The 21,081-nt window shown below is 37.5% G+C and overlaps 1 protein-coding gene across 1 annotated transcript in view; it reads right to left on the reverse strand.

The window, feature by feature from the left end:
• Positions 1-2,883: 2,883 nt before the first annotated feature.
• The window catches only part of HCRTR2 (hypocretin receptor 2), a 34,090-nt gene continuing 15,892 nt past the window's right edge, over positions 2,884-21,081 (reverse strand). Inside the window, exons 3-8 of the mRNA XM_009942336.2 lie at positions 20,032-20,275; positions 12,569-12,684; positions 6,975-7,195; positions 6,110-6,231; positions 4,808-5,008; positions 2,884-3,151 (exon numbers count right to left, since the gene is read on the reverse strand). Coding sequence (XP_009940638.1) covers positions 2,958-3,151; positions 4,808-5,008; positions 6,110-6,231; positions 6,975-7,195; positions 12,569-12,684; positions 20,032-20,275 — 1,098 coding nt within the window. The 3' untranslated portion in view covers positions 2,884-2,957. The remainder of the gene's footprint in view (positions 3,152-4,807; positions 5,009-6,109; positions 6,232-6,974; positions 7,196-12,568; positions 12,685-20,031; positions 20,276-21,081) is intronic.

The raw sequence follows: 21,081 nt of genomic DNA on the forward strand, positions 1-21,081 counted from the left end.
CAGAAATATTTGAATGACAAATCTTGTCATCAAAATAACCAAATTTTTAACTTGATAACCAGATGTAACCAATCTTTAGCCTGGTAACCATATACTCTGGTAGGAATTATTTAACACTTCCCTACCTATCCTTAGAATTTAAAATCTTAAATAAGCTCTGATTGTATCACTTGTATCTCAAAGATATAGTATTTACTCAACAAAAAACTGGCCAGAGAAAACCACAGAATCTGTTGTCAATAAATGTCTCATCTTTTATTTATATTCTCCACACAAATAGTACTGTTAAGCTGAAGTTTATGGCTAAAAGAAATTCCTAGGAATTTTGGAATATTTTAATTTTGAGTATCTAAATGAAAGTAAGAGAACAAAGAGAACAAAAGAGAATTTTTTTCTGTTACAAAAGACAAAACTAAGGCCAGAACCTCCATTTCTAACATGTCACAGGAGACCTGCAGGAGTAAAAAGCTACCAATGACCTTTAGTGGTGTTCTCACCTCAGGTTAACTAACACAACTTATCCCACTGGCATTAAGGCAGCAGCAAGAAGAAGACAATTTGAATTGACAGGCAGTATACAACCTTTAGAAAGATGCAACTTATGGTTTTTCCATGAACATCACCACCACAACCCCTCCCTGTTCATCTCACAAGGAACTGGTCAACACGCCTGACAAGGCATGAGAATGTTGCTGGGCTTCCAGAGTCCCCCATGACCTTTTATGTTTGAAAAGTATGCTTACTCCCCTTCTACAGTGACAACGTTTTCTTAGATAGCCATTTATTTTACTACTTTTTTGGTCTCTCTTAAAGGAAAAGATGAAAATACATTTTCTGAAACGAAAGTAAAATTTTGCAAAATTCTGGCATAATTGACGTTTTTCAGCAGTGGGTTGATGCACAGTTAAATGACTAGCGATAATTATTTTGCAGCTAGATTACCGTACTAGTTTTTAACTTTTTGATTTTTTATTTACTTATGTCAAAAGGAAAGAAAAAATAGAACATTTTTCAAATTCTGTTCTCCCATTTCTGTAATGTTTTAATTCAGAAGATGTTTGTCCGGTCATTTCAAATGATAAAGAAAAATTATATCGTGTTCCATAGAGTGTATGAATACCATATTTTCTGTGGCTGAAAAGCAAAACCAGAAATTTAATGGCGAAAGAATTGCAATAGCTGTGAAATAAAAACCTGCTCTATTTTCCACAATGATTTGGTTTTTTTCTTAGAAGAGGCAAAGTAAAATAGTTTCTTGAAATAACAATGACATAACAGCTGTACTCAATAATTAAGCTTACACATAGGAATATAGGAATATAGGAATTCCTATGATTTTATTTGATGTTTAAGCATTCTGTCCATTTAGGTATTTCTCATTTTTCTCTTTTAATAGAAAAAGAATATTCTCCTTTTTCTCCTTGAATAGAAAAAGAAAACTTTAATATATGAGCAATTGCAAATTTTTTTCTCTCACTTTACACCAATGTAAACTTGGAGTAATTGCAACAATGTCAAGTAAAACAGCTGTTGGGGAAGGCTAAAGCATAAAGTGATTGAGCACTTCATAAAACCATAGCTGTCATGATAGACAGTACATCGCATGACATGACATCAAAGCAAAACACAGAAAAAATATTTACATAAGTTAATCAAATAACACCTTTTCTATGAATAACTGGCTTTTCAGAAATGTTTGAACATGTGAGAATGTCTTCTTTCTATGACAAATGCTTTTTACTGAAAAACAAATCCCTCCTCCCATCTTCCCCTTCCTTTTGAAAAATCTTAACTGAAATGCAATAGTGCCACAGAGAGATTGTAGCCCAGGTTCTTGTAGATTAACTTCTTTCTAACCAGTAAGCCCTGTTGCCCTAGACACTAAGTCTCCAGTGATGCCCCATTTTCATTCTTTAAGAAGAAAAATTACAACGTATGGTATGAAGCCCCAGGCCAGGGAACTTTTCCCATAAATGGAAAACGGGTGAGTACTTGATCTACTGGTCCAAAGAGATATCACCTCTACAATTTCCAGAGAGAAATGTTTGATTTTAATCATTGAAAAGTCAACATTTTCTTGGCATATAAATCTGTTCATTGTCTGTATCATTAGTATTAAATGGCAGCTGAGAGAGAAATCATGAAAGCAAGAAAGATAACAAATATTTTCTATTTTAAAGATCCTCAGAGATCTTCTGGAGCAACACTTGCAGACATTATGGACTAAAATGAGCTACCAAAGTTAAAATATCCTGTCCTTCAGGGGTGCTGACACTTGTTATTCCTATTGGCCTGAGTAGGAATTTTGAGCTTATAGCACCTTTGAGCATCACAGAAGTTTTATTTAAGTAGTTACTTTTTAGGCACTCGAGTCTGAAGAAAAAAAGTAATTGGCTATTTAGTATAATCTTATGAAAACAAGTGTGACTTACAGCACTTTGGGTGCACATCTTAAAAGCATGTCTGTGCTTAGAAAAGTAGCCTGGAATCTCCCCAAATCAATCTGAAGCCCAACTTCCATAATGAATGTAAAATTTACTAGAAGTGAATTAGCAGAAAAAGAGTGCTAAGTAACTCCTGACTATCACTAGTGCATAAGTAAGCATTCCTTGCAAATAAGTTACTCGTTTATAGAAACAGGATATAAATAATTACATTTGAGACTTCTTTCAAATACATGGAGTTCTTTATATGATACATTTTAGAACATTCCACAGCATCTAAAATATATAAAAATAAATATCTACAGTATTTACAAAGTATGATACATTCCAATCTTTAAAAAGACTTGTAAAGACATGTTCTTTAGCTCATACTGAGGTAAGTAGGTTTATGTAAGACTGAGAAGAAATAACAGAGGCAGTCGTTTTGAAGGAATCCCTTTGTCCAGTTGTAGTCCGTAATACAGCTAAAAGCGTGTGTGATTCTCTGGTGCTATTACATGTATTGAGCCAAAGTCATCCTTGCTGTAACTCCATAGAGGTAAGTTTAGTTATGCTAGGAATGAATTTGTCCCACCCTGCATTCCCTGTGTTGCCAGTGTCTTCTGCAGACACTCTGACAGCTTCATCTAAATTTGAAGTCATGTTCATCCCTGGTATGTGGAGATGCAGTTCCACTGATTTCAATGGGCTGAGTGTAGCTGGGATACCTGTAAGATAAAATCAAGATTTTAAAATTATTTTACTGTTTGTAGGAGGTAGTTGACTGGCTTAACCTGTGATTGTCACTCTCTGAACACTATATAGGTGATGATCTATTAGCAAAATGGTCTGCCAGAACATGTTCCAAACTGCACTTGCAAATTTTAAGTGAAGACTTCTTTAGTGATTTTAAGGGTATTTCTGATGCATAAATCTTAATTTTCTCTACTTTTAAGCATTTTTAGTGTGTTCCACTACTTATTTAATACACCCTATTTGGTAAATTGCCATGTGGTTCCTCTCCAGATGCCATTGTGACCAGCAGAGCACTACAGCTTCCTATGTACAAGTCAACCATAGAATTGTAGAATGGTTTGGATTGGAAGAGGCCTTTAAAGACCACCTAGTCCAACCCCCCTGCCATGGGCACAGAAAAGCAAGGAGAAGAGAACAATGACAAATAATAGATAAAGAGTAAATCATCGCCTACAGCCACACTGTCATCTGGGTTTCATGGCTGTAACCTTACTTGTGCCGTACCTACAGGAATGGTAACACCACTGGAGAAAAGCAAGCTGAATTTGGGAAAAAAACATTCCTTCCACAGTAAGTGAAAAGAGCAGATTTCTTCTGAGGTAATTTAGCTAATTCTTTGTAGACTTATATTTTAGGAACAGATTAGCTGTCCTTGGAGATACCGGTTTCTCTGTTATCAATACAGAGCTTATATAGTCCTAGCCTATAGTGTCTGAGATAACTTCTAGACAACCAACGTTCACATCCCTAGGAGAGGACAGATGAATCCTGTGCTTGCAGTCTCTTACAAAACCCTGCAGTGATATAACATGTGATGTAATGAGAAATAGCAAATAATAAATGATATGCCATTTTCCATCTATTCACAAAGCTAGGGAATTGCACAATCATTTCAGTGTTTACCCAGAAATGGGAAAACCTGAACAGCTTCTGCCTTTGATTTCAGGCTGTGTTCATTTGTTTATCAACCTGTGTTGGAGAAAAATCGAGAGTGGCTTCCCAGCTGTTCCTGAATACACACAATAACCCACCCAACAGGCAAAAAGAGCAGAAAATGTGACAAAAGAAATTAATGTGAATTTCTTATTTGATCAGCCCAACCCTCACCAGAATGCATGATAAACAGATCATTTGAAATAGTCAAGGTCATTCAGGTAGTTCAATCTGTGCACCCAATTTGGAGTTTTTATGAAACAGACCATGACTTCACAGAATTAGCTCTGAGTAGAACAGAACTGTTTATAAACACATTGCAATTCCAGGTAAAATGGTTTTCATACCTTCAGGTACATGTTCTTTGTTCACTTATGAATCTAAAGGAAGTAGGGATCCAAAGAAAATACTTGTATGAAACATGATTACCTTATCCCCTCCCCAATTGCAACTCAACTTCTGAAATAAATGAGGTTAAATTCTGTTTCATCAATAGATAACCAAAGTTGTAGCTTATTCTATAAAATATTTCTTGTAAGTTAGTATTCTTACAGTCAGTTCTTAATTGTAAACACCCTTCTCATACTGCATTGTGCCCAGATTCAAATACTGTTGTATGCACAGTTGAATTTTACTTCCACAGCATCAAAAGACATAGGGACAAGTGTACTACCAGTGAGTAATAAGTGCAGTACCATTTGCTGGAAGTGTGTTTATGTTGGTCAATACAACATGTTCTGAAAGTTTTGAAATGTTATCAAAATTGCTGATCTGGGTGGTCAAGGATTTCCGACTCTCTGTACTGGCATGACCTCTGGTGAGCCGTTCATCATGGTGACTGCGAATGCCCAAGATGCAACAAGAAAATGCTGCTTTAAATTCTTCTCTGAATTTCCCTGTCAATCATAAAAATAAACTCATGAAAGAAATGAACTATAAACTGTGTTTCAACAAACTTTATAGATTAGAAAAAAGCAGCGATCTAAAGAAAAATTAACCCAAAACACCCAGATATTCTTCTAAAGCAGAAGTAGGAAATCACAATTTCAACATCATGGAGAAAACTGGAAAAATGTAACCTTTGTGAGAAGATATGTGATGTATGGTATGAAACCTAAATTATTCTTGTCTAGACACAATGGATAAACAAGAATGATTTGAGAAATCATGTCACGGACAGTCTGTTGATTAATAACATATCTATCAAAAACAAGTAACAGCAATCGTAGGCTTAAATGGCTGAATCATTACTTGATGTGTGAAGTGAGAGGACATGGGTAATTTGTATTTCATCCTTAATACATTTTAAAAGAAGATTCAAGATGTTCAACAATCCATTAGTCTGCTTTGGAGGCTCAGAGTAAATTGTTCAAATCATCCTCACAGTATACTTCACAAAAAACTAGAGTGGGGAAATGTGTAGTGAGGATCAACAGTCTTTTACCTCACTGTATTTAGCTGTAATGACACCAGTTTATGTCTTGATTCTGCTGTCTATAGCCAAATAAGACAAACGAAGACAAATCTGTACTGGTAAGTTAACAGCATCCTGGCTGGTTCTTTGGCCTTAAACCTAGTTGGCACACTCTGGACATACACGTACTGTTAAAGACTCGCAGCCTCCAAAATGCAATACCTGCACATAAAGTGACAACTGGGGACAGCCCCTGGGGCCTGCGCTACCCCCCCAGACAGCATCTGGGGACTGCTTAGCGGAATGGTAATTGTTTCAGACCAAGGTCATGCCAGGGACTTCTCTACCAAATTAATGGCATGGACAGTCAAATGCAAGCACTTGGACTCGGGCCCTGGCACTGTTTAGTTGTAGGTAGACAGCTTGAAGGTAATGGGATACTTTGTGCAACTTGTTCCAAGGAGAGGATCTAGCTCGCACCAGAGGAGCTGGGCTGATGTTACATAGTCATTAATCTCACTTGTTGTGGCTCATTACGTTCGAACTATACATTAGAATTGAATTCTAGGTAACTGTAACTTACCACTGAGGAAGTTATAAATAATAGGATTGGCTGCACTGTTTGCATATACAAGCCAGTGTGAGAACGTGAACCAGGCGTATACAGTTTCTCTGTCATCAGCATGATTAAACATCCCCAAAACCCTACAGAAAAAGAAAAACAAACCTTAAAGATGGCAAAATTAGAAATCATATAAAAAGATTTGGCAGCTTTTAGCCTAATTTTATCTCTGAGGACCCATTTGCATTCTAACTCTTTAGGATATCCAAATTTTCTGTTGTACGTCTTTACTGATATTCCAGAGGTCTCATGAGATACAACTATATCAAAGCCTTAGCCTGTCAGGCAGTGTACAAAAAATAAGAGTGTAAACAATTACATCTCAAATGAACAGGAGAGAAAATGATAAAGAAGTAAAACACAGCTTCATAGGCAAACTGGAGAGTTAGCCTAAGGTCTCAAAATTGTACGTGATAGGGCTTGGGTTTGAACCCAGCATTTCACAGTCTTCAGGGCCAAGCCACAACGCTACACTTTCCTGCTAACCTTCAACTTCTGCTTTTAATGAACTTCCATGGGCTCATTTGCAGCAAACAAGATGTAATCTCATCTAAATGACAGGTTTTAATGAGGAGATATACTAGATCATTTTCATGAGGAAGAGCTTAGTACTATGGGTTCCACAATATGGCCTTTAGTTTAAGTACTATGGGTAGGTTGGATATATTTTTTTCTTGCAACTGCATGCTTATTTTCCATTTCTTTATCGTGAAATAAGTAAGCTTATCCTTCAAAAGTATCTGCCAAAGTAACAGGAATCTCTTAACAAGGATTGTTTTTAGACAGAAAGCTTTACCAAGTGTTTACGTTTTGGGATAAACTTTACCTTTTCAAGACATTGAGGATGCTAATTGGTAGATAGCAAAGCGCAAAAACCAGGAGGACAACCATTAGCATGCGTGCTGTTTTCCTTCTTGCACGAATCTGTTTTATTTCAGCTGCCACAGCACTGATCTTTGATTTCGTTGATTGTCCCAGCCCTCGGGGCTGTGCTGAGGATGCCAGAGGCTTCCATTTTTTCTGCACAACAGAAGAAGTTCCTGGGATCTGAAAAAGACAAAATAAGGGGCACTTTGAAAAACTAGTACTAGCTAGAACAAGAAAAACAGATATGCTGACATATACAATGTAAGCTTGCGGGAAGAAGTAGGGTTTTTTACTAAATTAATACATGTAGCTGCAAGAAACAAACCCAGTTTCAGACACACTTGAAAGACTGCATGAAAAAAATTGTGTTTTATCCTAATATGTCAGCTGATGTATTAAAATTGTCTTTACTTCCCACATACCTTGCCTTGCTTATCTCTTCAGACTGTCACACTTACCTGTCTACTACTGCAAATATGGTTCTGCAAAGTTCTACATTAAATGTTTTCTTATGTGCCAGAGTAGTTTATCCCATTCGTATGCTGTTAGTTAAAGATAATAAACAGCTTTTCAGCATTGGAAAACAAGAATTTAAAGCCTGCATAGTTTCAAGTGCCAAGAAGTTTCCAAATATGCAATCTAGATGACAATGGAACAGCTAAAGAAATCACAGCTGAAGTGTGGAACTCCCTGCGAAGCTCTTCAAAACTGGATGTATACACAGTGATGAATGGAGGGGAATCACGGAACAGTGCCAAGACACAGGAAGAATTAGGTTAGTCAAAGACACCTTGCAACAGGTAGATGTAGCACCATGCTATTTAAAAAAAAAAAATCTCGGTTTCTGTTTTCAGTGCCCTCTCATAAACCAAGCCGAATAAAGTGAATTTGCTTAAGTTCCTCAAAATTATTTCCTGCCTACAGGAAATGTAAAGCACTACAGATGGCAAGGACTTTCTCAGAGCACTCTATTACAATGACATTTATAATGTTTTCATTGTTACAGATTGTGAAAACCTTTTGGGTAGAAATATATTTTTATTCATGCGTAGTGCAATTGTCTGCGGGGTGCGAAGAAGTTCGTGTTTAAAAGTATCTGCAAAATTCAGATTGTCTATTGTAACATTTTAAAAATCAGTGCTTATCCACACAAACTGACCAGAAGAGAATGAAATTTTTAATATTTATTTCAGAAATAAGTAAGCTAAAATGTAAATATTTGTTCTGAAACAAAAGCATGCATATCCAGAATTGCTCTAGAATAGCTGTGATCTATTTTTCTGTGAATAGCTTCCTTGCACAGACAAGCCTTTAATTTAGCCTTTATGTGCACCTTCAAACCAGATTTACAACTACTGTTTTGGCAAAGTTGTGTTGTAATGAACAGGAAATCAATGGAGCAGAATGAGGGATGTATTATAACATTTACGTTTCACTAGTGTCTCTATGGACACAAAGCAAAACAAAACTCCTTGCACTTACTTCTGCTGAGGATTCCCACTCATTCAGCTGAAATCAGCAGTATCAGTTTCATACCCGGACGCATCTGTCCTATTGCAAGAGATTTACCTGGCTTAGCCGTGGGGCACAGTGCTGCAATGTGTCTTTGCTGTGCACCACTGAGATAATACACTATCTAGGATTCTGATTTTGGTTTATCAGGGGTACTTTGATAGTCTGTTGCTGTAACTTTGAAACAGAAGCTTTTCCTTCATTTCAGTTACCATATCTGTAGCAAGAACTGATCAAAAAATGGAGATGGAAGCAGAGAAACTCAGCCAAACATCTCCCTCCTGATCATGCCAAAGATTCATTTGAAGAATTCCTTGAACAGTTTTTTCTGTAGCTAGATGCAATTTAGAGGAAGAGAAACAGTATCTGGGCTAAAAATTGCGAATGGCTGCTTCTACAGAAATGTTAGATGTGACTGGCTTTGTACATGGCTTGTACCTGTCTGTGCGGGTAGAAGGGTTTTTTCTGGTATTTAAGCAGTCTTTAATAGTAAGAGGTGATCAAAAGTAGGGACTGTACATAATGTAGAGTCTTACTGTAGTGTATATTGAAATGCTAAATTTTCAGGAGTTTGTATTGAGAACTTCTCTACAGAGCCCTTTTTTCCTCAATCTTTATCTGGCACACACCTGGGCTTTGCTACTGTTACACCAATAAGCAAGAATTTTATCAGAAAAAAAAAAAAGAAGAGGTATATGCCCACAGATGCATTGCTGAAGCAGTACCAGCTAAAGAGCAAAGCTCTTCAGAAGTGTGTGTGTGTATACAGAATCATTTATAAATGTATGTTTATGTAAGCACACACGTGTATTATGTATGTACAAGTACCCACATGCCAGCATAATACATATATTGGCTTTTCAGTAACAAATCAGTTATAGAGACAATCGTGGACAATTTGTGTAATTCCAATAACTCACTAAAAGCCCACTAGCTTTATCCAACAGGTACTAAAAACTGTATTGTTCACAGAATCACAGAATCACAGAATCACAGAATCACAGAATCACAGAATGGTAGGGGTTGGAAGGGACCTCTGTGGGTCATCTAGTCCAACCCTCCTGCTGAAGAAGGGTCACCTACAGCAGGCTGCAGAGGACCTTGTCCAGGCGGGTCATGAATATCTCCAGAGAAGGAGACTCCACAACCTCCCTGGGCAGCCTGTTCCAGTGCTCCATCATCCTCAGAGGGAAGAAGTTCTTCCTCATGTATTGTTCTTTTCTTATGCACTTTTCTTCTATCCCCTCAAATTATTATCAAGGGGCTTATAACCGGAGGAAATCTCTCCAATTAGAATAACAGCTTGCAAAGATTGGAAGGGTATATTTCAGCTGGCAAAATAAAAACAGTTAGGGTTCCTAGTTATTAATATGAATAGGTTTTAGTGTCAATGCATTTGGACATCAGTAAATCAAAGTACACAGTATGGAACTCGATAACACAAATTATGCACCAACACTTTTATTGTAAATTCATTCAGTCCTATGTATCTGTTCAGAAGTTACTTTTAATCTACTTAAAGTCCACGCAAGAACATAGCCTTCTAAGTCACTACTTCCTTGCAAATTATTAAAATAAATTACTCAAAAAGCCTGATGTTCGTGGTATGATTATTCTTGTCTTTACAAAGATGAATCTCTAATTAGAAGACTGTAAAGCTTGTATTCAAAGATCTGCCTGAAAGATGCAATCAGTAACTTTAAGAGCTATTGCACAAAGTGTGGTAAGGATAGCTTGCGAATCTGTCTTTCTCACCTTTCATGATCTGAAAATTTGCATGCACAACACGCTGCATTTTGAAAAAGAGCCTTTAGAAATGTTTAAGGCATAGAAAGCATCTCCTGTTTGCTGTGTTTTTTCTATCACGTACATCTGGAAGTCTCATTCTACCTTGCACTGGAGTCACTACATTTAACTGAAGTTCTGGTAAACAGCATGACTTCTTAATTGAAACTATTATCAAATAATACATTTAAGAGCACTGCATTCATTTGTTCTACATGACTGATTATGTCACACCTGTTTCACTTAGAAAAATGCCTGATGTCTGCAGCCAAGTCATAGCTGATAATAGATGTGCAGATGTTTTAATTTCACTTAGTGCAGCCTCTTACACATAGTGCTGTCACCTATGCTGGGAAAATAGACATCTGTAATTTTACATCATTGGTAGCAGTAAGTCTGTAGCAGTATTTGTCTTTTTGCCACTGAACAAAAAGGATCAACCTACCCTTGTCAGCACACAAGATGCAGAGGGAGAAGAAATATTGTGAAGAAGAAATAAGCTAGCTAATACTACTGGGGAAAAACTCCCCAAAAGCCAGAATGGTTTCCAGTTAATTCATCTGCTGCTCTGAACCAGCGTTCTCAAGCTATGTGCAGGTTAAGAACAATTGCTTTGTATTAACTTAATTAATGCACAGTCTGAGAGACTTGGTAGACTGTAAAAAAAGTACAAAAGAGAAAGTGAAGAAGGAATATGGTGATAAGGACACTGGGTGCTAGAGGAGAGAGAACTTCAGCAATGCAGAGCATCTTAGAGCTATGTTAGACTGAACTTAATTTCAAAACTATCTGAGCAAATCATTTGCTCTGGTGAAGAGTCCCCTCAAACTGTAAAGGTTAAATTTTACCTTCAAACTATCTTGTTATTTAATCTTATAAATGGAAGAAATTAAAAGTAAAAAATAATAAAGGTAAACAGCAAGAAAGACAGCAACTCTGGATTACCCTAGTATGATTAGACATGAGAATAATTGCTATTATGATGAATGGATGATAACAAAAAGCCTTAAAGCAGATCTGTTTTTTCCTATATTTTAGCTATTTGCAAGAGGTATGTTTTGTCAGCATAAGATTAATTTTTATTTTTAACATAAGTATATTCAGAAATCGAAAGTCTACTTGTGATTTCTCTGATGGACCAATTTGAACTGCCCAGAAAATGCTCCTGATGTGGCAGATATTATGACCTGGCCAGGACAGCCTGAAATTTGGATGGTAGCAGACACAATGATGAGAGAAACCATTCATGCCCATATCTTGATGACCACTGTTAGAGCCATTTGAGAGGACAGGAGAGGGAATATCTTGCATCATGTCTTCAGCAGGATGAGTTTATTGTCCTTTACAGAATGACAGGGCAGGGGGTGGCGGGGGACTACAGCCATAGATAAATTCCAGACAAAGCAGAATACAGCAGAGGGAACCACAGACAGATGTATGACAGATTACAGCTCGCATCCAGAAAATGATTCTCAAGATGACAACACTTCAAATTGTTGAAGGGGGAAAAATGTTCCTGAAAAAAATTGCATCATTTTAGCCACTTCAGTTCAAATATTCTTTGTGTACTTGCTTGTTTGCTTGTGGTTTTTTTGTTGCGTACTTTTCTTTCCTGTATAATTAATTTGAAGTTTGGAAAAAAAAGACTTCGACATTAGAAATCATGCCAATTATTTGTAAATTATTCACATCAGACATTACTGATAACAGCCAGCTTCACATCAGGCAATTCCAGTCTCACAGTTCTGATAGCTGGACTTTTTAGTCTCAGTTTTGTTTGGATCAGACCTGTTATGAACCTGAGACTTTGTAAAATAAAAAACTGAAATAAAAAAAATGTACAAACTACCAAAAAAATGAGAAGGTCAATCCTAACTTTTGACTGCTACAGGAGATTTTAGCAGTATAAATAAGGTCACCTAAGGGTATTTCGGTAAGCATTTCAGATACAGTGGGAGAGATCTTTCTTCTGCCTATAATCAATCTTTCTGTTGTCTTTTTCTCTCTTTCTCTCCCTCTAAGCCCTTCATAGACATGAGCAAGAAGGGGTTTACATTCAGGTTGGTTGCCTTCATTTTTTAATGCATCTCAGTGCCTGTCCAAGTGGGATGTAAACCAGCAGTGTCACTGAACCTGGTAATGATGTTGGATGTAAAAAATCCAAGTTCCAAGTGACAACACAGAGCATCTAAAGAAGGTTGGAATCTGCACACAGTCACAACAGCAAGCAAATAGAAGTAATTTTAAGTGACTTACCTGGCGACACCACAGCTTTCGAAATATTTGCAAATAGGCCAACACCATAAGACACAATGGTGCCATGTAAGTCACCAGAAAAAAGCAAGTGTGATACATTTTGGGGTAAACCTCAGCTGGAAAGAGAATTCAAATAGGAGAAATGCTTTTTACTATACATACTTTTCATAATCACTTTAAGTCAAATTAATCATGTAGATGTGCAAGTGGTTTTTAAACATAATAGGTTACAATGGAAGATTTATCCAATAATATTATGGTCAGGATTGATTTTTAATCATTTCTACAGATATTCTGCTTCTCTTATGAACATGATTTTATCTCAGGCATCTCGTATCACATTATTGCTTTCATATCACATTATTACTTAAGGTATGAAGTCTTAAGAAGTTTTGGTTTTATTAAATAAGTGAAAGAACATTTCATTATCTAACGATAGCTAATCAATTATTCAACCTACCTCATCTTAAAAGTATTTAACAGGTTGTGTAACAGTCTTTAATTTTAATTCTACAAAGGCTACTATGTATCCCTGAGTGAATTGCATAGCCTTTCACCTATAAACAGAGAATGTAGACTACAGCACACAGAACACTAATGGGAGGAGAGACAGACATTTCTGAAATCACTTCTTGGTGGCAGAATAAATGTGTCTTAAAGGTATACACAGTGATATATAGAATTATGATTACAGTAAAAAAAAATATATTTAATTCAGAAAAATCCTGTAAACTTAGGAAACTTCCAAGATTTTTTTTTTATTCACTTTTAACAATATTGAGTTTGCTATCATTGTGTTCCAGTTTCCTGTGTCTGTCTTTTCAAAAGACAACTTATGAATGTTACTTGCTTAGAGATAAACTCTTACAAGTCCTGTGAATCTATTGCCTTTTTAAGAAGGTTGTATCATAAGTTTTGTCCTGATATCATAGCCGAATATGCAGTGGGGGCCTGGAAAACTTACTTACACTTTCCTAACATCAAATGTAGTTTTGTAATGCCAAACGTTGATATTAATTACAGCTTAACATTTGTGGATGGCCTCAGAAAAGGAATGAACATTATGCAGAGTGACAATAAGTAGCAGAAGAGAAACTATGCACTGTATGAGCAGTTAGATTGCACGGTAATCCTAAGCTTTGCATTTGGGGATAGAGTAAAGAAGGAATGTTTATGTTATTTTCCAGAATTTCTGAATATCGCAGGATGACAAGATCTGCAACTGAAACTCTGTATAGATTGTAGTTTAAGAAAAAGCAAAAGAAAGAAAAATAGTGTTGCATGAGATCAAAATGTTGGTGAGTCAAACTGATTTTCTGCCTCTTAGAGTGACTGAGAGTGCATATGCTATCAAAGAAGAGGTCCCTTTGCATGCCAGGAGAGTCCCTGAGAGTTTGATTAGACAGGGAGATACACAGACTTGGCCCAGAACTCTCATAGCAGGGAGGAGTACACCGTCACATTAATTTCAGGCTCAGCCTCAAGCCGAGACTTCTGTAATGTCACACTCGGTGTGGGGCCTCAAAGAGCCAGCTGGCTCACCAGTCAGAAAATCTTCAGTATCAGGGAAACAGAAACCTGCTACAGCAAAATCCAGCCCATGTTCATCGCTAGCAAAGGTAATAGAGACATTGCCACTGATATTTGACAGCTTTGATGGATCAGCATTCAAAAAATTCAGATGAGCAACATTTGGCTCCTTGCTTGCTCAAAGACACTGTAGCAAACCGGCTTACCAACTCTTAACTGAGAACCTGCAGCTACTAGCTCTCATCAGTGTCCCTGGGGAAGGCAGACCTTTTGGGGCAGGTTTTTTTATAAATGGTGATAACCTGGGTTTGTACATTGGCTGATGATCTCAGAATTGTTTTTGCATTCCAGAAAGCACAGCCTCACAGCTGTCCTGTCAGCCAGGGAAATACTGACATGCATGCTTCACAGGTGGAGAGATTAAGGAGAAACTGGAGTAACGTGACTTACTGGGATCACAGGAGGTCAGAGCTGAAAGTACATTCTTTCTGCTTGGAAGGAGGTGCCACCTGCCTCATCAACGCTCTGCAGGCAGCCAGGCCTCTTTCAGGTAGCAGGACGGTACATATTTAAAAGGCCATCTGGAGTTTATGGCTTCCAATTTAGCATTCCAAGTAAAGTGAAACATTAAATGAGCCTAGCTATCTACAAAGAGCTGACGGACCAGGTTGTAGGAAGATCCTAACACTTGCCTTTGAAGTTTAGCCACCTGGAAAGTACCAGCTGCTAAACATCAAAGGAGACCTGTCCCTCCTCCACCCAGGGCAAAGCCCTTTGTAGAACTTCTCCCTAAGAAGCATGACTGTTTAACTTCTCAAGCCAAAGAAAAGCTTTAAAGCCTTGTGATAACCACAGCAGCACGAAGGAGGAAGGGCTGGTTTGGGATATCATTCATTTATCAAGTGGGTGAGTTCCAGGCTCCTTGAATGAGAACATCAATCAGTCTACAGTCCTGATGATGTATCAGCTGCCTGACTGGGACTACTGAACCTCTTACTGTCAAGCAGCAGAGGAGAAAAGTGTTTTTGCCTCCCATGATCCCTTAATGGGCTTTGGGGCAGCAGGGAGATCGTGCTTAGATGGAGTAACCATCTCTTCAAGAATAAATTAACGATTCTCACGTTACTGGCCATGGTTTTACTGAAAAGAGAGAAGAGGACAAAAGGCAAACAAGTGGTTGCAGGGACTGGACTGGGGTGAGATCGGCATTACTACTCAGCACTGGTTATACGTTACTCCACCTGATGAAGGATCAGCGTGCTAAACCAAGCCTTCTTCTGTCTGCTGTAGGGGTTATTAGAAAAATTTTAAACTTTTCTAAAGCTTCTTTCTCAGCACTGTGCTCCAGTCCTAGACTATTTTTTAATGAAGGAAGGAGGCAGAAGACTGAAATGACAGCTTCTGGATTTTTGACAGAATTTTATTATATTTGTGTAAATACATACATACACATATGTATACATATACATATGTATACAAACTGAAAACAACCCAGACTCCAACAGTTTTGCTATGTCTAGCAAATGAAATATCCCCTTAAGCCACAGGTAATGATTTCAGTCATAATGAAGTTGGTAGCCTTGACAGCTTCCTTAAGAATAGGGAAAGCAACAAGACTATCAAGTTTGTTGGGCATCAGTAGAGAGTTCCCAGGTTCCATAGTCTCAGGAAGATACCTACGAGGTTTTGGAGTTACCAATATGAAGAAGCACTGCAGCTAAAAGAGTACCCTTTTAGAATAAAGCCTAATAAATAGGGATGTTAGGAAGTGAGTGCCTGTAGTGTAGAAAATTTGACGACACAACACAGTCCTTTCCAAACTACATTCCTAAGTCAAAGTACTTACACAGTTAGCCAGTACTAAATTTACATTTTCAAACCTGATACATTATACCTGTGTTATCAATTGACAATATCACCAAGAATAATTTTAACAATATTATGGCTTCTTTTTAACAATATTATGGCTTTAAAATGACCCTCAAGTTTTTCCTTAAATTCTGAACACTTCAATAAACAGGATGTATAAACCTTCATGTAACAATGCAATTTCTAGCTATTTGTTTTCCACAATTAAGACAATATGTTTTTTGTACTATTTTATGAGTAGTCCAAGAGGAAATGGAACGGAAAGTCTTCCCTTTGCCTCCATTCAGCCATGCAGTTTTGGGAAAGGATTATCTCCATATTCTTTTTATCATTTGCAAAGGGGTTGGCTAATGAATTTTGGCTAACACTCTTTTTTGCAAACAGCTCTAAGAGAATGTGTTTAGCTGACTTGGACACATGGTGAACTCATTTTAATATATATTTCTTTTATTTTGATACTTTATCATCAAATTCAACACATAGCAATTACAGACTATTGTAGAACTGTGGCCAACACTGGCTCCTTAAGTGAGTCTGCATAGGTCACATGTTGGATCCTTCTGCATTCCCAAATAAAATATTGTTATTAGACAGTACTCGAAATGAAAAACCCTCAGCCTAGAACTGGCAATGAATTTTAATACTCAGGAATGCCAGAAGCAATTAAAAAGAAGTTGAGCCCTGTTTTAGGCTGAACTATTGCTCCATTAGCAGTCACTGGCACCTCTCCAACAGCATGCTTGAAATCTTATTAGTTTGGGTGGTCACTATTTTTTCACTGTTAAGGAGCCCAAGTGTTACAGTGTTGATCAGACCTTCCTTCCAGACACACATCAGACTTCTATGGATTTCAGCAGCCGGACCGAAGTCTGGGTAGGGTACAGTGCTGTCTCCTGCTTTGGCATCTCTGACATTTTCCTGGGCACGCCTTCCAGTTAGTTTTCCATAGCACCTCATGTTTCAGTAGCTCTGAGCTCCCAGCATTAAAATAGACTTCCAAAACACTTTTGGAAGTGTCATTAAGCAACCTCTTTTGCTGTTCCAACCTTGACAATTCATGGTTTAACATCCTTAGAACATACAGTGTACATGATGCTCTGCAAAGATTTCATCAGATGTACCCTAATTTTAGACAGCATAAATTGTATGCAGTTCTAAACAAGGCAGTAAACACCCAAATATGATCCCTTTCCTCTTCACACTAATTGACTCTCCTACAGGATTTTCCCAAGGTCTTTTGAGCCTGTGCAGTACCTGCATCTCCACTTTCTCTTTGCAAATACGGCTTATTCATAGAAGCATGAATTTCTTTCTCCTTTGACCTCCTCCTAGATAACTTTCTTTGACCCTAGATATTCCCATAGTCAAAGAAGGCAGAACAAAATCCAACAAAAAGACAACTAGTTTCTTTGAAAATACTAGCTTTTAATTCCTTTCTCTGGCCTCAGGTTTCACCAGTCATTACAAACTGCTACCTTGTTATCCATGTCCTTTTGTTTTTCTGTTTGGGGGCCTTTGTGGTTTCAAACCCAGGTTCTCAGTAGAAAAATTACATTTTTTATAGTTTGGCCCAAAACATTGTCCTTAGACATTTTCAATTGAGTGGAAATTATTGGTAGCTAATGACACTCTATTCTCCATAGTCTGAAAGGGATGTCAAGGTTAATGGTATGTGTTAAGCTATAGTGTTTTATCCTCATTGATAGTATATGGTTAACTCTATATTTACGAAGTAATTCCATGATTTGAGCAACCTGCTTGTAACTTAACACACAGAAGTCTTCTCTCAAGTTACTATGATAGCTATTATTAGAAAGTGGAGAGGGTTATTTTTTATGGATAGCTGAAATGCTCCAGCAGAAGAAGTAGCAATGAACCATCATTATCATTAGAAGAATAATTCATTAAAAAGGCAGCAGGATAAAAATAGGATTGTTATCTTTAGGTGGAAATGAAAGCTTCCCATTTCAGAAAACTTTAACATATTTTTAATGTAAAATGATTTTCATTTCATGCTCAATATAAATAAAGAGGAAAAAAAAGTAATTTTGGGGTGTTTGCACTTCATTTCTGAAGCCAGACACAAAAAGAACTTAATTCTATGCACAGGTGCTTGCCTGTGTTATACCCCTTCCTACCTCTCCAAACATCCAAGCAAAGGCTCACAGCATAACCTGAAGATCAATAGATTTCGTTTTGGAAAAATACACTCCATAGCAGTAGAGTGTTGCAAAAACATGTGAGAGTTTGTTTGATTTTGTGTAATGTGTGCTTCAGCTCAGGCACATCTGTGGCCTGCAACTGCTCTAGTGCAGTCCTGAATGAAAGGCACCCTGTAAAATAGTTCCAAGGCTACTACGGACACCGCAGTTCAAAAGCAACATTTTCCTGCTGGGAATAAAAAAGTGGCCAGTGCAGATCTGGAAGATTTTGAGATCGTGTTCCCTGAAAAAATGCTGTCCTGGCTCCCTAATTAATTAACTAAAGTGCTTTCCATCCTTTTAATTTCCTAGGTTGATTAGAAGAATCTTTGCTGCAGATCTAACCTTGAAGTGATGACAGCACTTCATAGTAGTTCCGCAGCCAAAATCAGGGGACACAATTTGTAACTGGAGCAAACACTGTGAGAGAAAATAGCCACAAAAATACTGCAGCATCCAGCAGTAGAATGGGATACAAAATTGTTCACAGATGAAGAAAGAACCCTAGAAGTAAAGAGCAGATGTGGCCTCTCCAATGAAACAGCAAGTACAATACTTGTAGCTTAACAGAGGCTTCCTCTAACCTACAAACTTTCATCACGTTTTTGTCTGCAATGAATCCTAGCTAGCTAATGGCTATTTCTGCCCCGTTGCCCTGTCCCTGAGGACTAACTGGGATGAAGGAGATAAAGAACAGGGAATACTATAGCTAATGTCTTCTCATTAATTCCCCGGTGGCCCTGCAAAGGCCGTTAGCAGGGGAAGAACTTCCAAAAGAGCACATGGAAGAGCCCTCAGCAATTCAAGCTGCTTAAGCTAATTTATCATGATAATTAAGTACAGGTGGTCCATTTGTATTTTATCTTAATTGTTCACAGGACTGGAATCTTCTTTTAGAGAGGAAGCTCCGGGAGAGGATCTGATTGTGTTTTAGTCTGACTTGAGGCTATTAAACAGGCACCTTTCAGTATATGCTTTGGCAAACTTGGCTTTATTTTTCTGTGTGTGAATAATGGTATTACTGAAGGCCATTATATCCAGCGTCAGAGTCACAGCATGTAACTCACACAGTCTATTAGCGTTGGAGTTATGCCAAGGCCCACCAGAGTCAAATCTTAACCATTGGGGTGGGTGGCTAACACCACTTGCTGTGATCGGAGACAAAATGGACGTAGTTACTCCCTGGCAACCTTTATGATTTCTTAAAGCTGAATACAAATACAGGACAAGTTGGATTCAAAGTTAATCTGAAAAGGCAGAATTACACTTCTTAGAATAATTTGTAACTGATTACATTTACAAAGTTGTTTAAATGATCTTGTCCATGACAAATTTCAAATTGTAGACTAACTTGCTACCCCACATTGGTGACATCTCTATAAATTCTGTAATGACATGCAATTTGCACTAAAGTCCCAGGAGATATCTATGAAGACTAGTCAAAGATTATCAATTAATAAAAGCAATATATCAGGTAAACAGAAATTCTGTCCTCATGCAGTTATTTCTGAAGGCTAAATACTAAAGTCTTTGTAAACCTGCAATGTCCATCGATCACAGAATTGTATGAGCATAAGCATTTAAGGGTGGGAACATTTCTGCCTGCTGGGAAACATTAACACGGTCAAGACACAAGCCAGCATCATTCATTTAAACTTGGTTTCAAATGTACTTTAAGTCTTAGCAATAGAAAAGAAAATAGGATTTCACAGTATCTGAAAAATGGTAGTTCTAGGAAAGCTTATATAATTAAGAACATTTTGTGATGTGTTTATACAACTTGACTGCATATTAATATGTCCTGATATTTTTATCACATAACAGCAGTACAAATTCAGTCTTTATGGTCAATGACACACTCACCTCCCCAGCGCTCATCACACACTGTGAACAAGGTGGTTTTATTGGCTAATCCTGGGAACACACTGCTGCACTCCATAACAATAGCCTGAGGAATCATTATGATGCAGGACACAATCCAGATAATAATAATGCTGTTCCTTGCTCGCTTGGCTGTGCTTTTAAACATCAAAGGGTGACAAATTGCATACCATCGATCCAAAGCAATGCAGCTAAGTGTTAGTACAGACACAGAGACTGAAACTGTCTAAAAAAAAGGAAATATCATGTAAATGTAATTTTTTCAGAGCTTTAAAAATTATTTATTGTACTTTTTTCCCAGTTATAAAAATTGTTTCTGTTTTCAACATAGTTAGCTCTTATTCTGCAATTGCTAAACAGAAATTATTCCCAGAAAAAGACTGCTTTTAAAATCACTTCTTTGGATTTTTCTTCCACTAGAATGAAGGCTTTGAAACAAGTTTTGTGATTTTGATTCTATCGAGTAGATGGTACAATGTGGCTCTTCAGCCATACAGATGTCTGCTGAAAATATAAATTGTGCTGGAGGCACAGAGCTGATCACCTGCATACATTCAGAGTTCCGCTTAATTCTTTTGGTTTATAATGGCTGAAAGGACAAGCACTTGCCATTCTAATATGCCCAGTCAGTTCGTCTAACTAGCTATATTAGAAAAGATATTTGTCCATCATTTTGAGGCAGATGGTCTCATAACCAGTTAAGCCCACTGGCAAGGAGCGGTGACAATTATTGCTTAAGGCAGACAATCTGATCAGCTCCCAGTTAAACAGGATACTTGGACTATTTCTGAAACATGCAAAGTAAGTCATTAAACATGTATGAAAGCGCAGGCTCACTTCAGAAGTTTGGATTCTCTATTCTGCACACTTGTGTAGCTGTTTAGGTCCACACACACAGAGTACAAATGACTGTAATTCTATTTACAGACATTTTTATTGCTTTATATCCCCTCTGAATTATTAAAGCAGATCAAAAAAAGTGAAGCATATCAGACACGCGTTCCAGAAAGTGTATTGCCCAAGTCTAACAAT

This window comes from Opisthocomus hoazin, chromosome 2 (assembly GCF_030867145.1).
Source record: "Opisthocomus hoazin isolate bOpiHoa1 chromosome 2, bOpiHoa1.hap1, whole genome shotgun sequence".
In the NCBI taxonomy this organism is placed as follows: Eukaryota; Metazoa; Chordata; class Aves; order Opisthocomiformes; family Opisthocomidae; genus Opisthocomus; species Opisthocomus hoazin.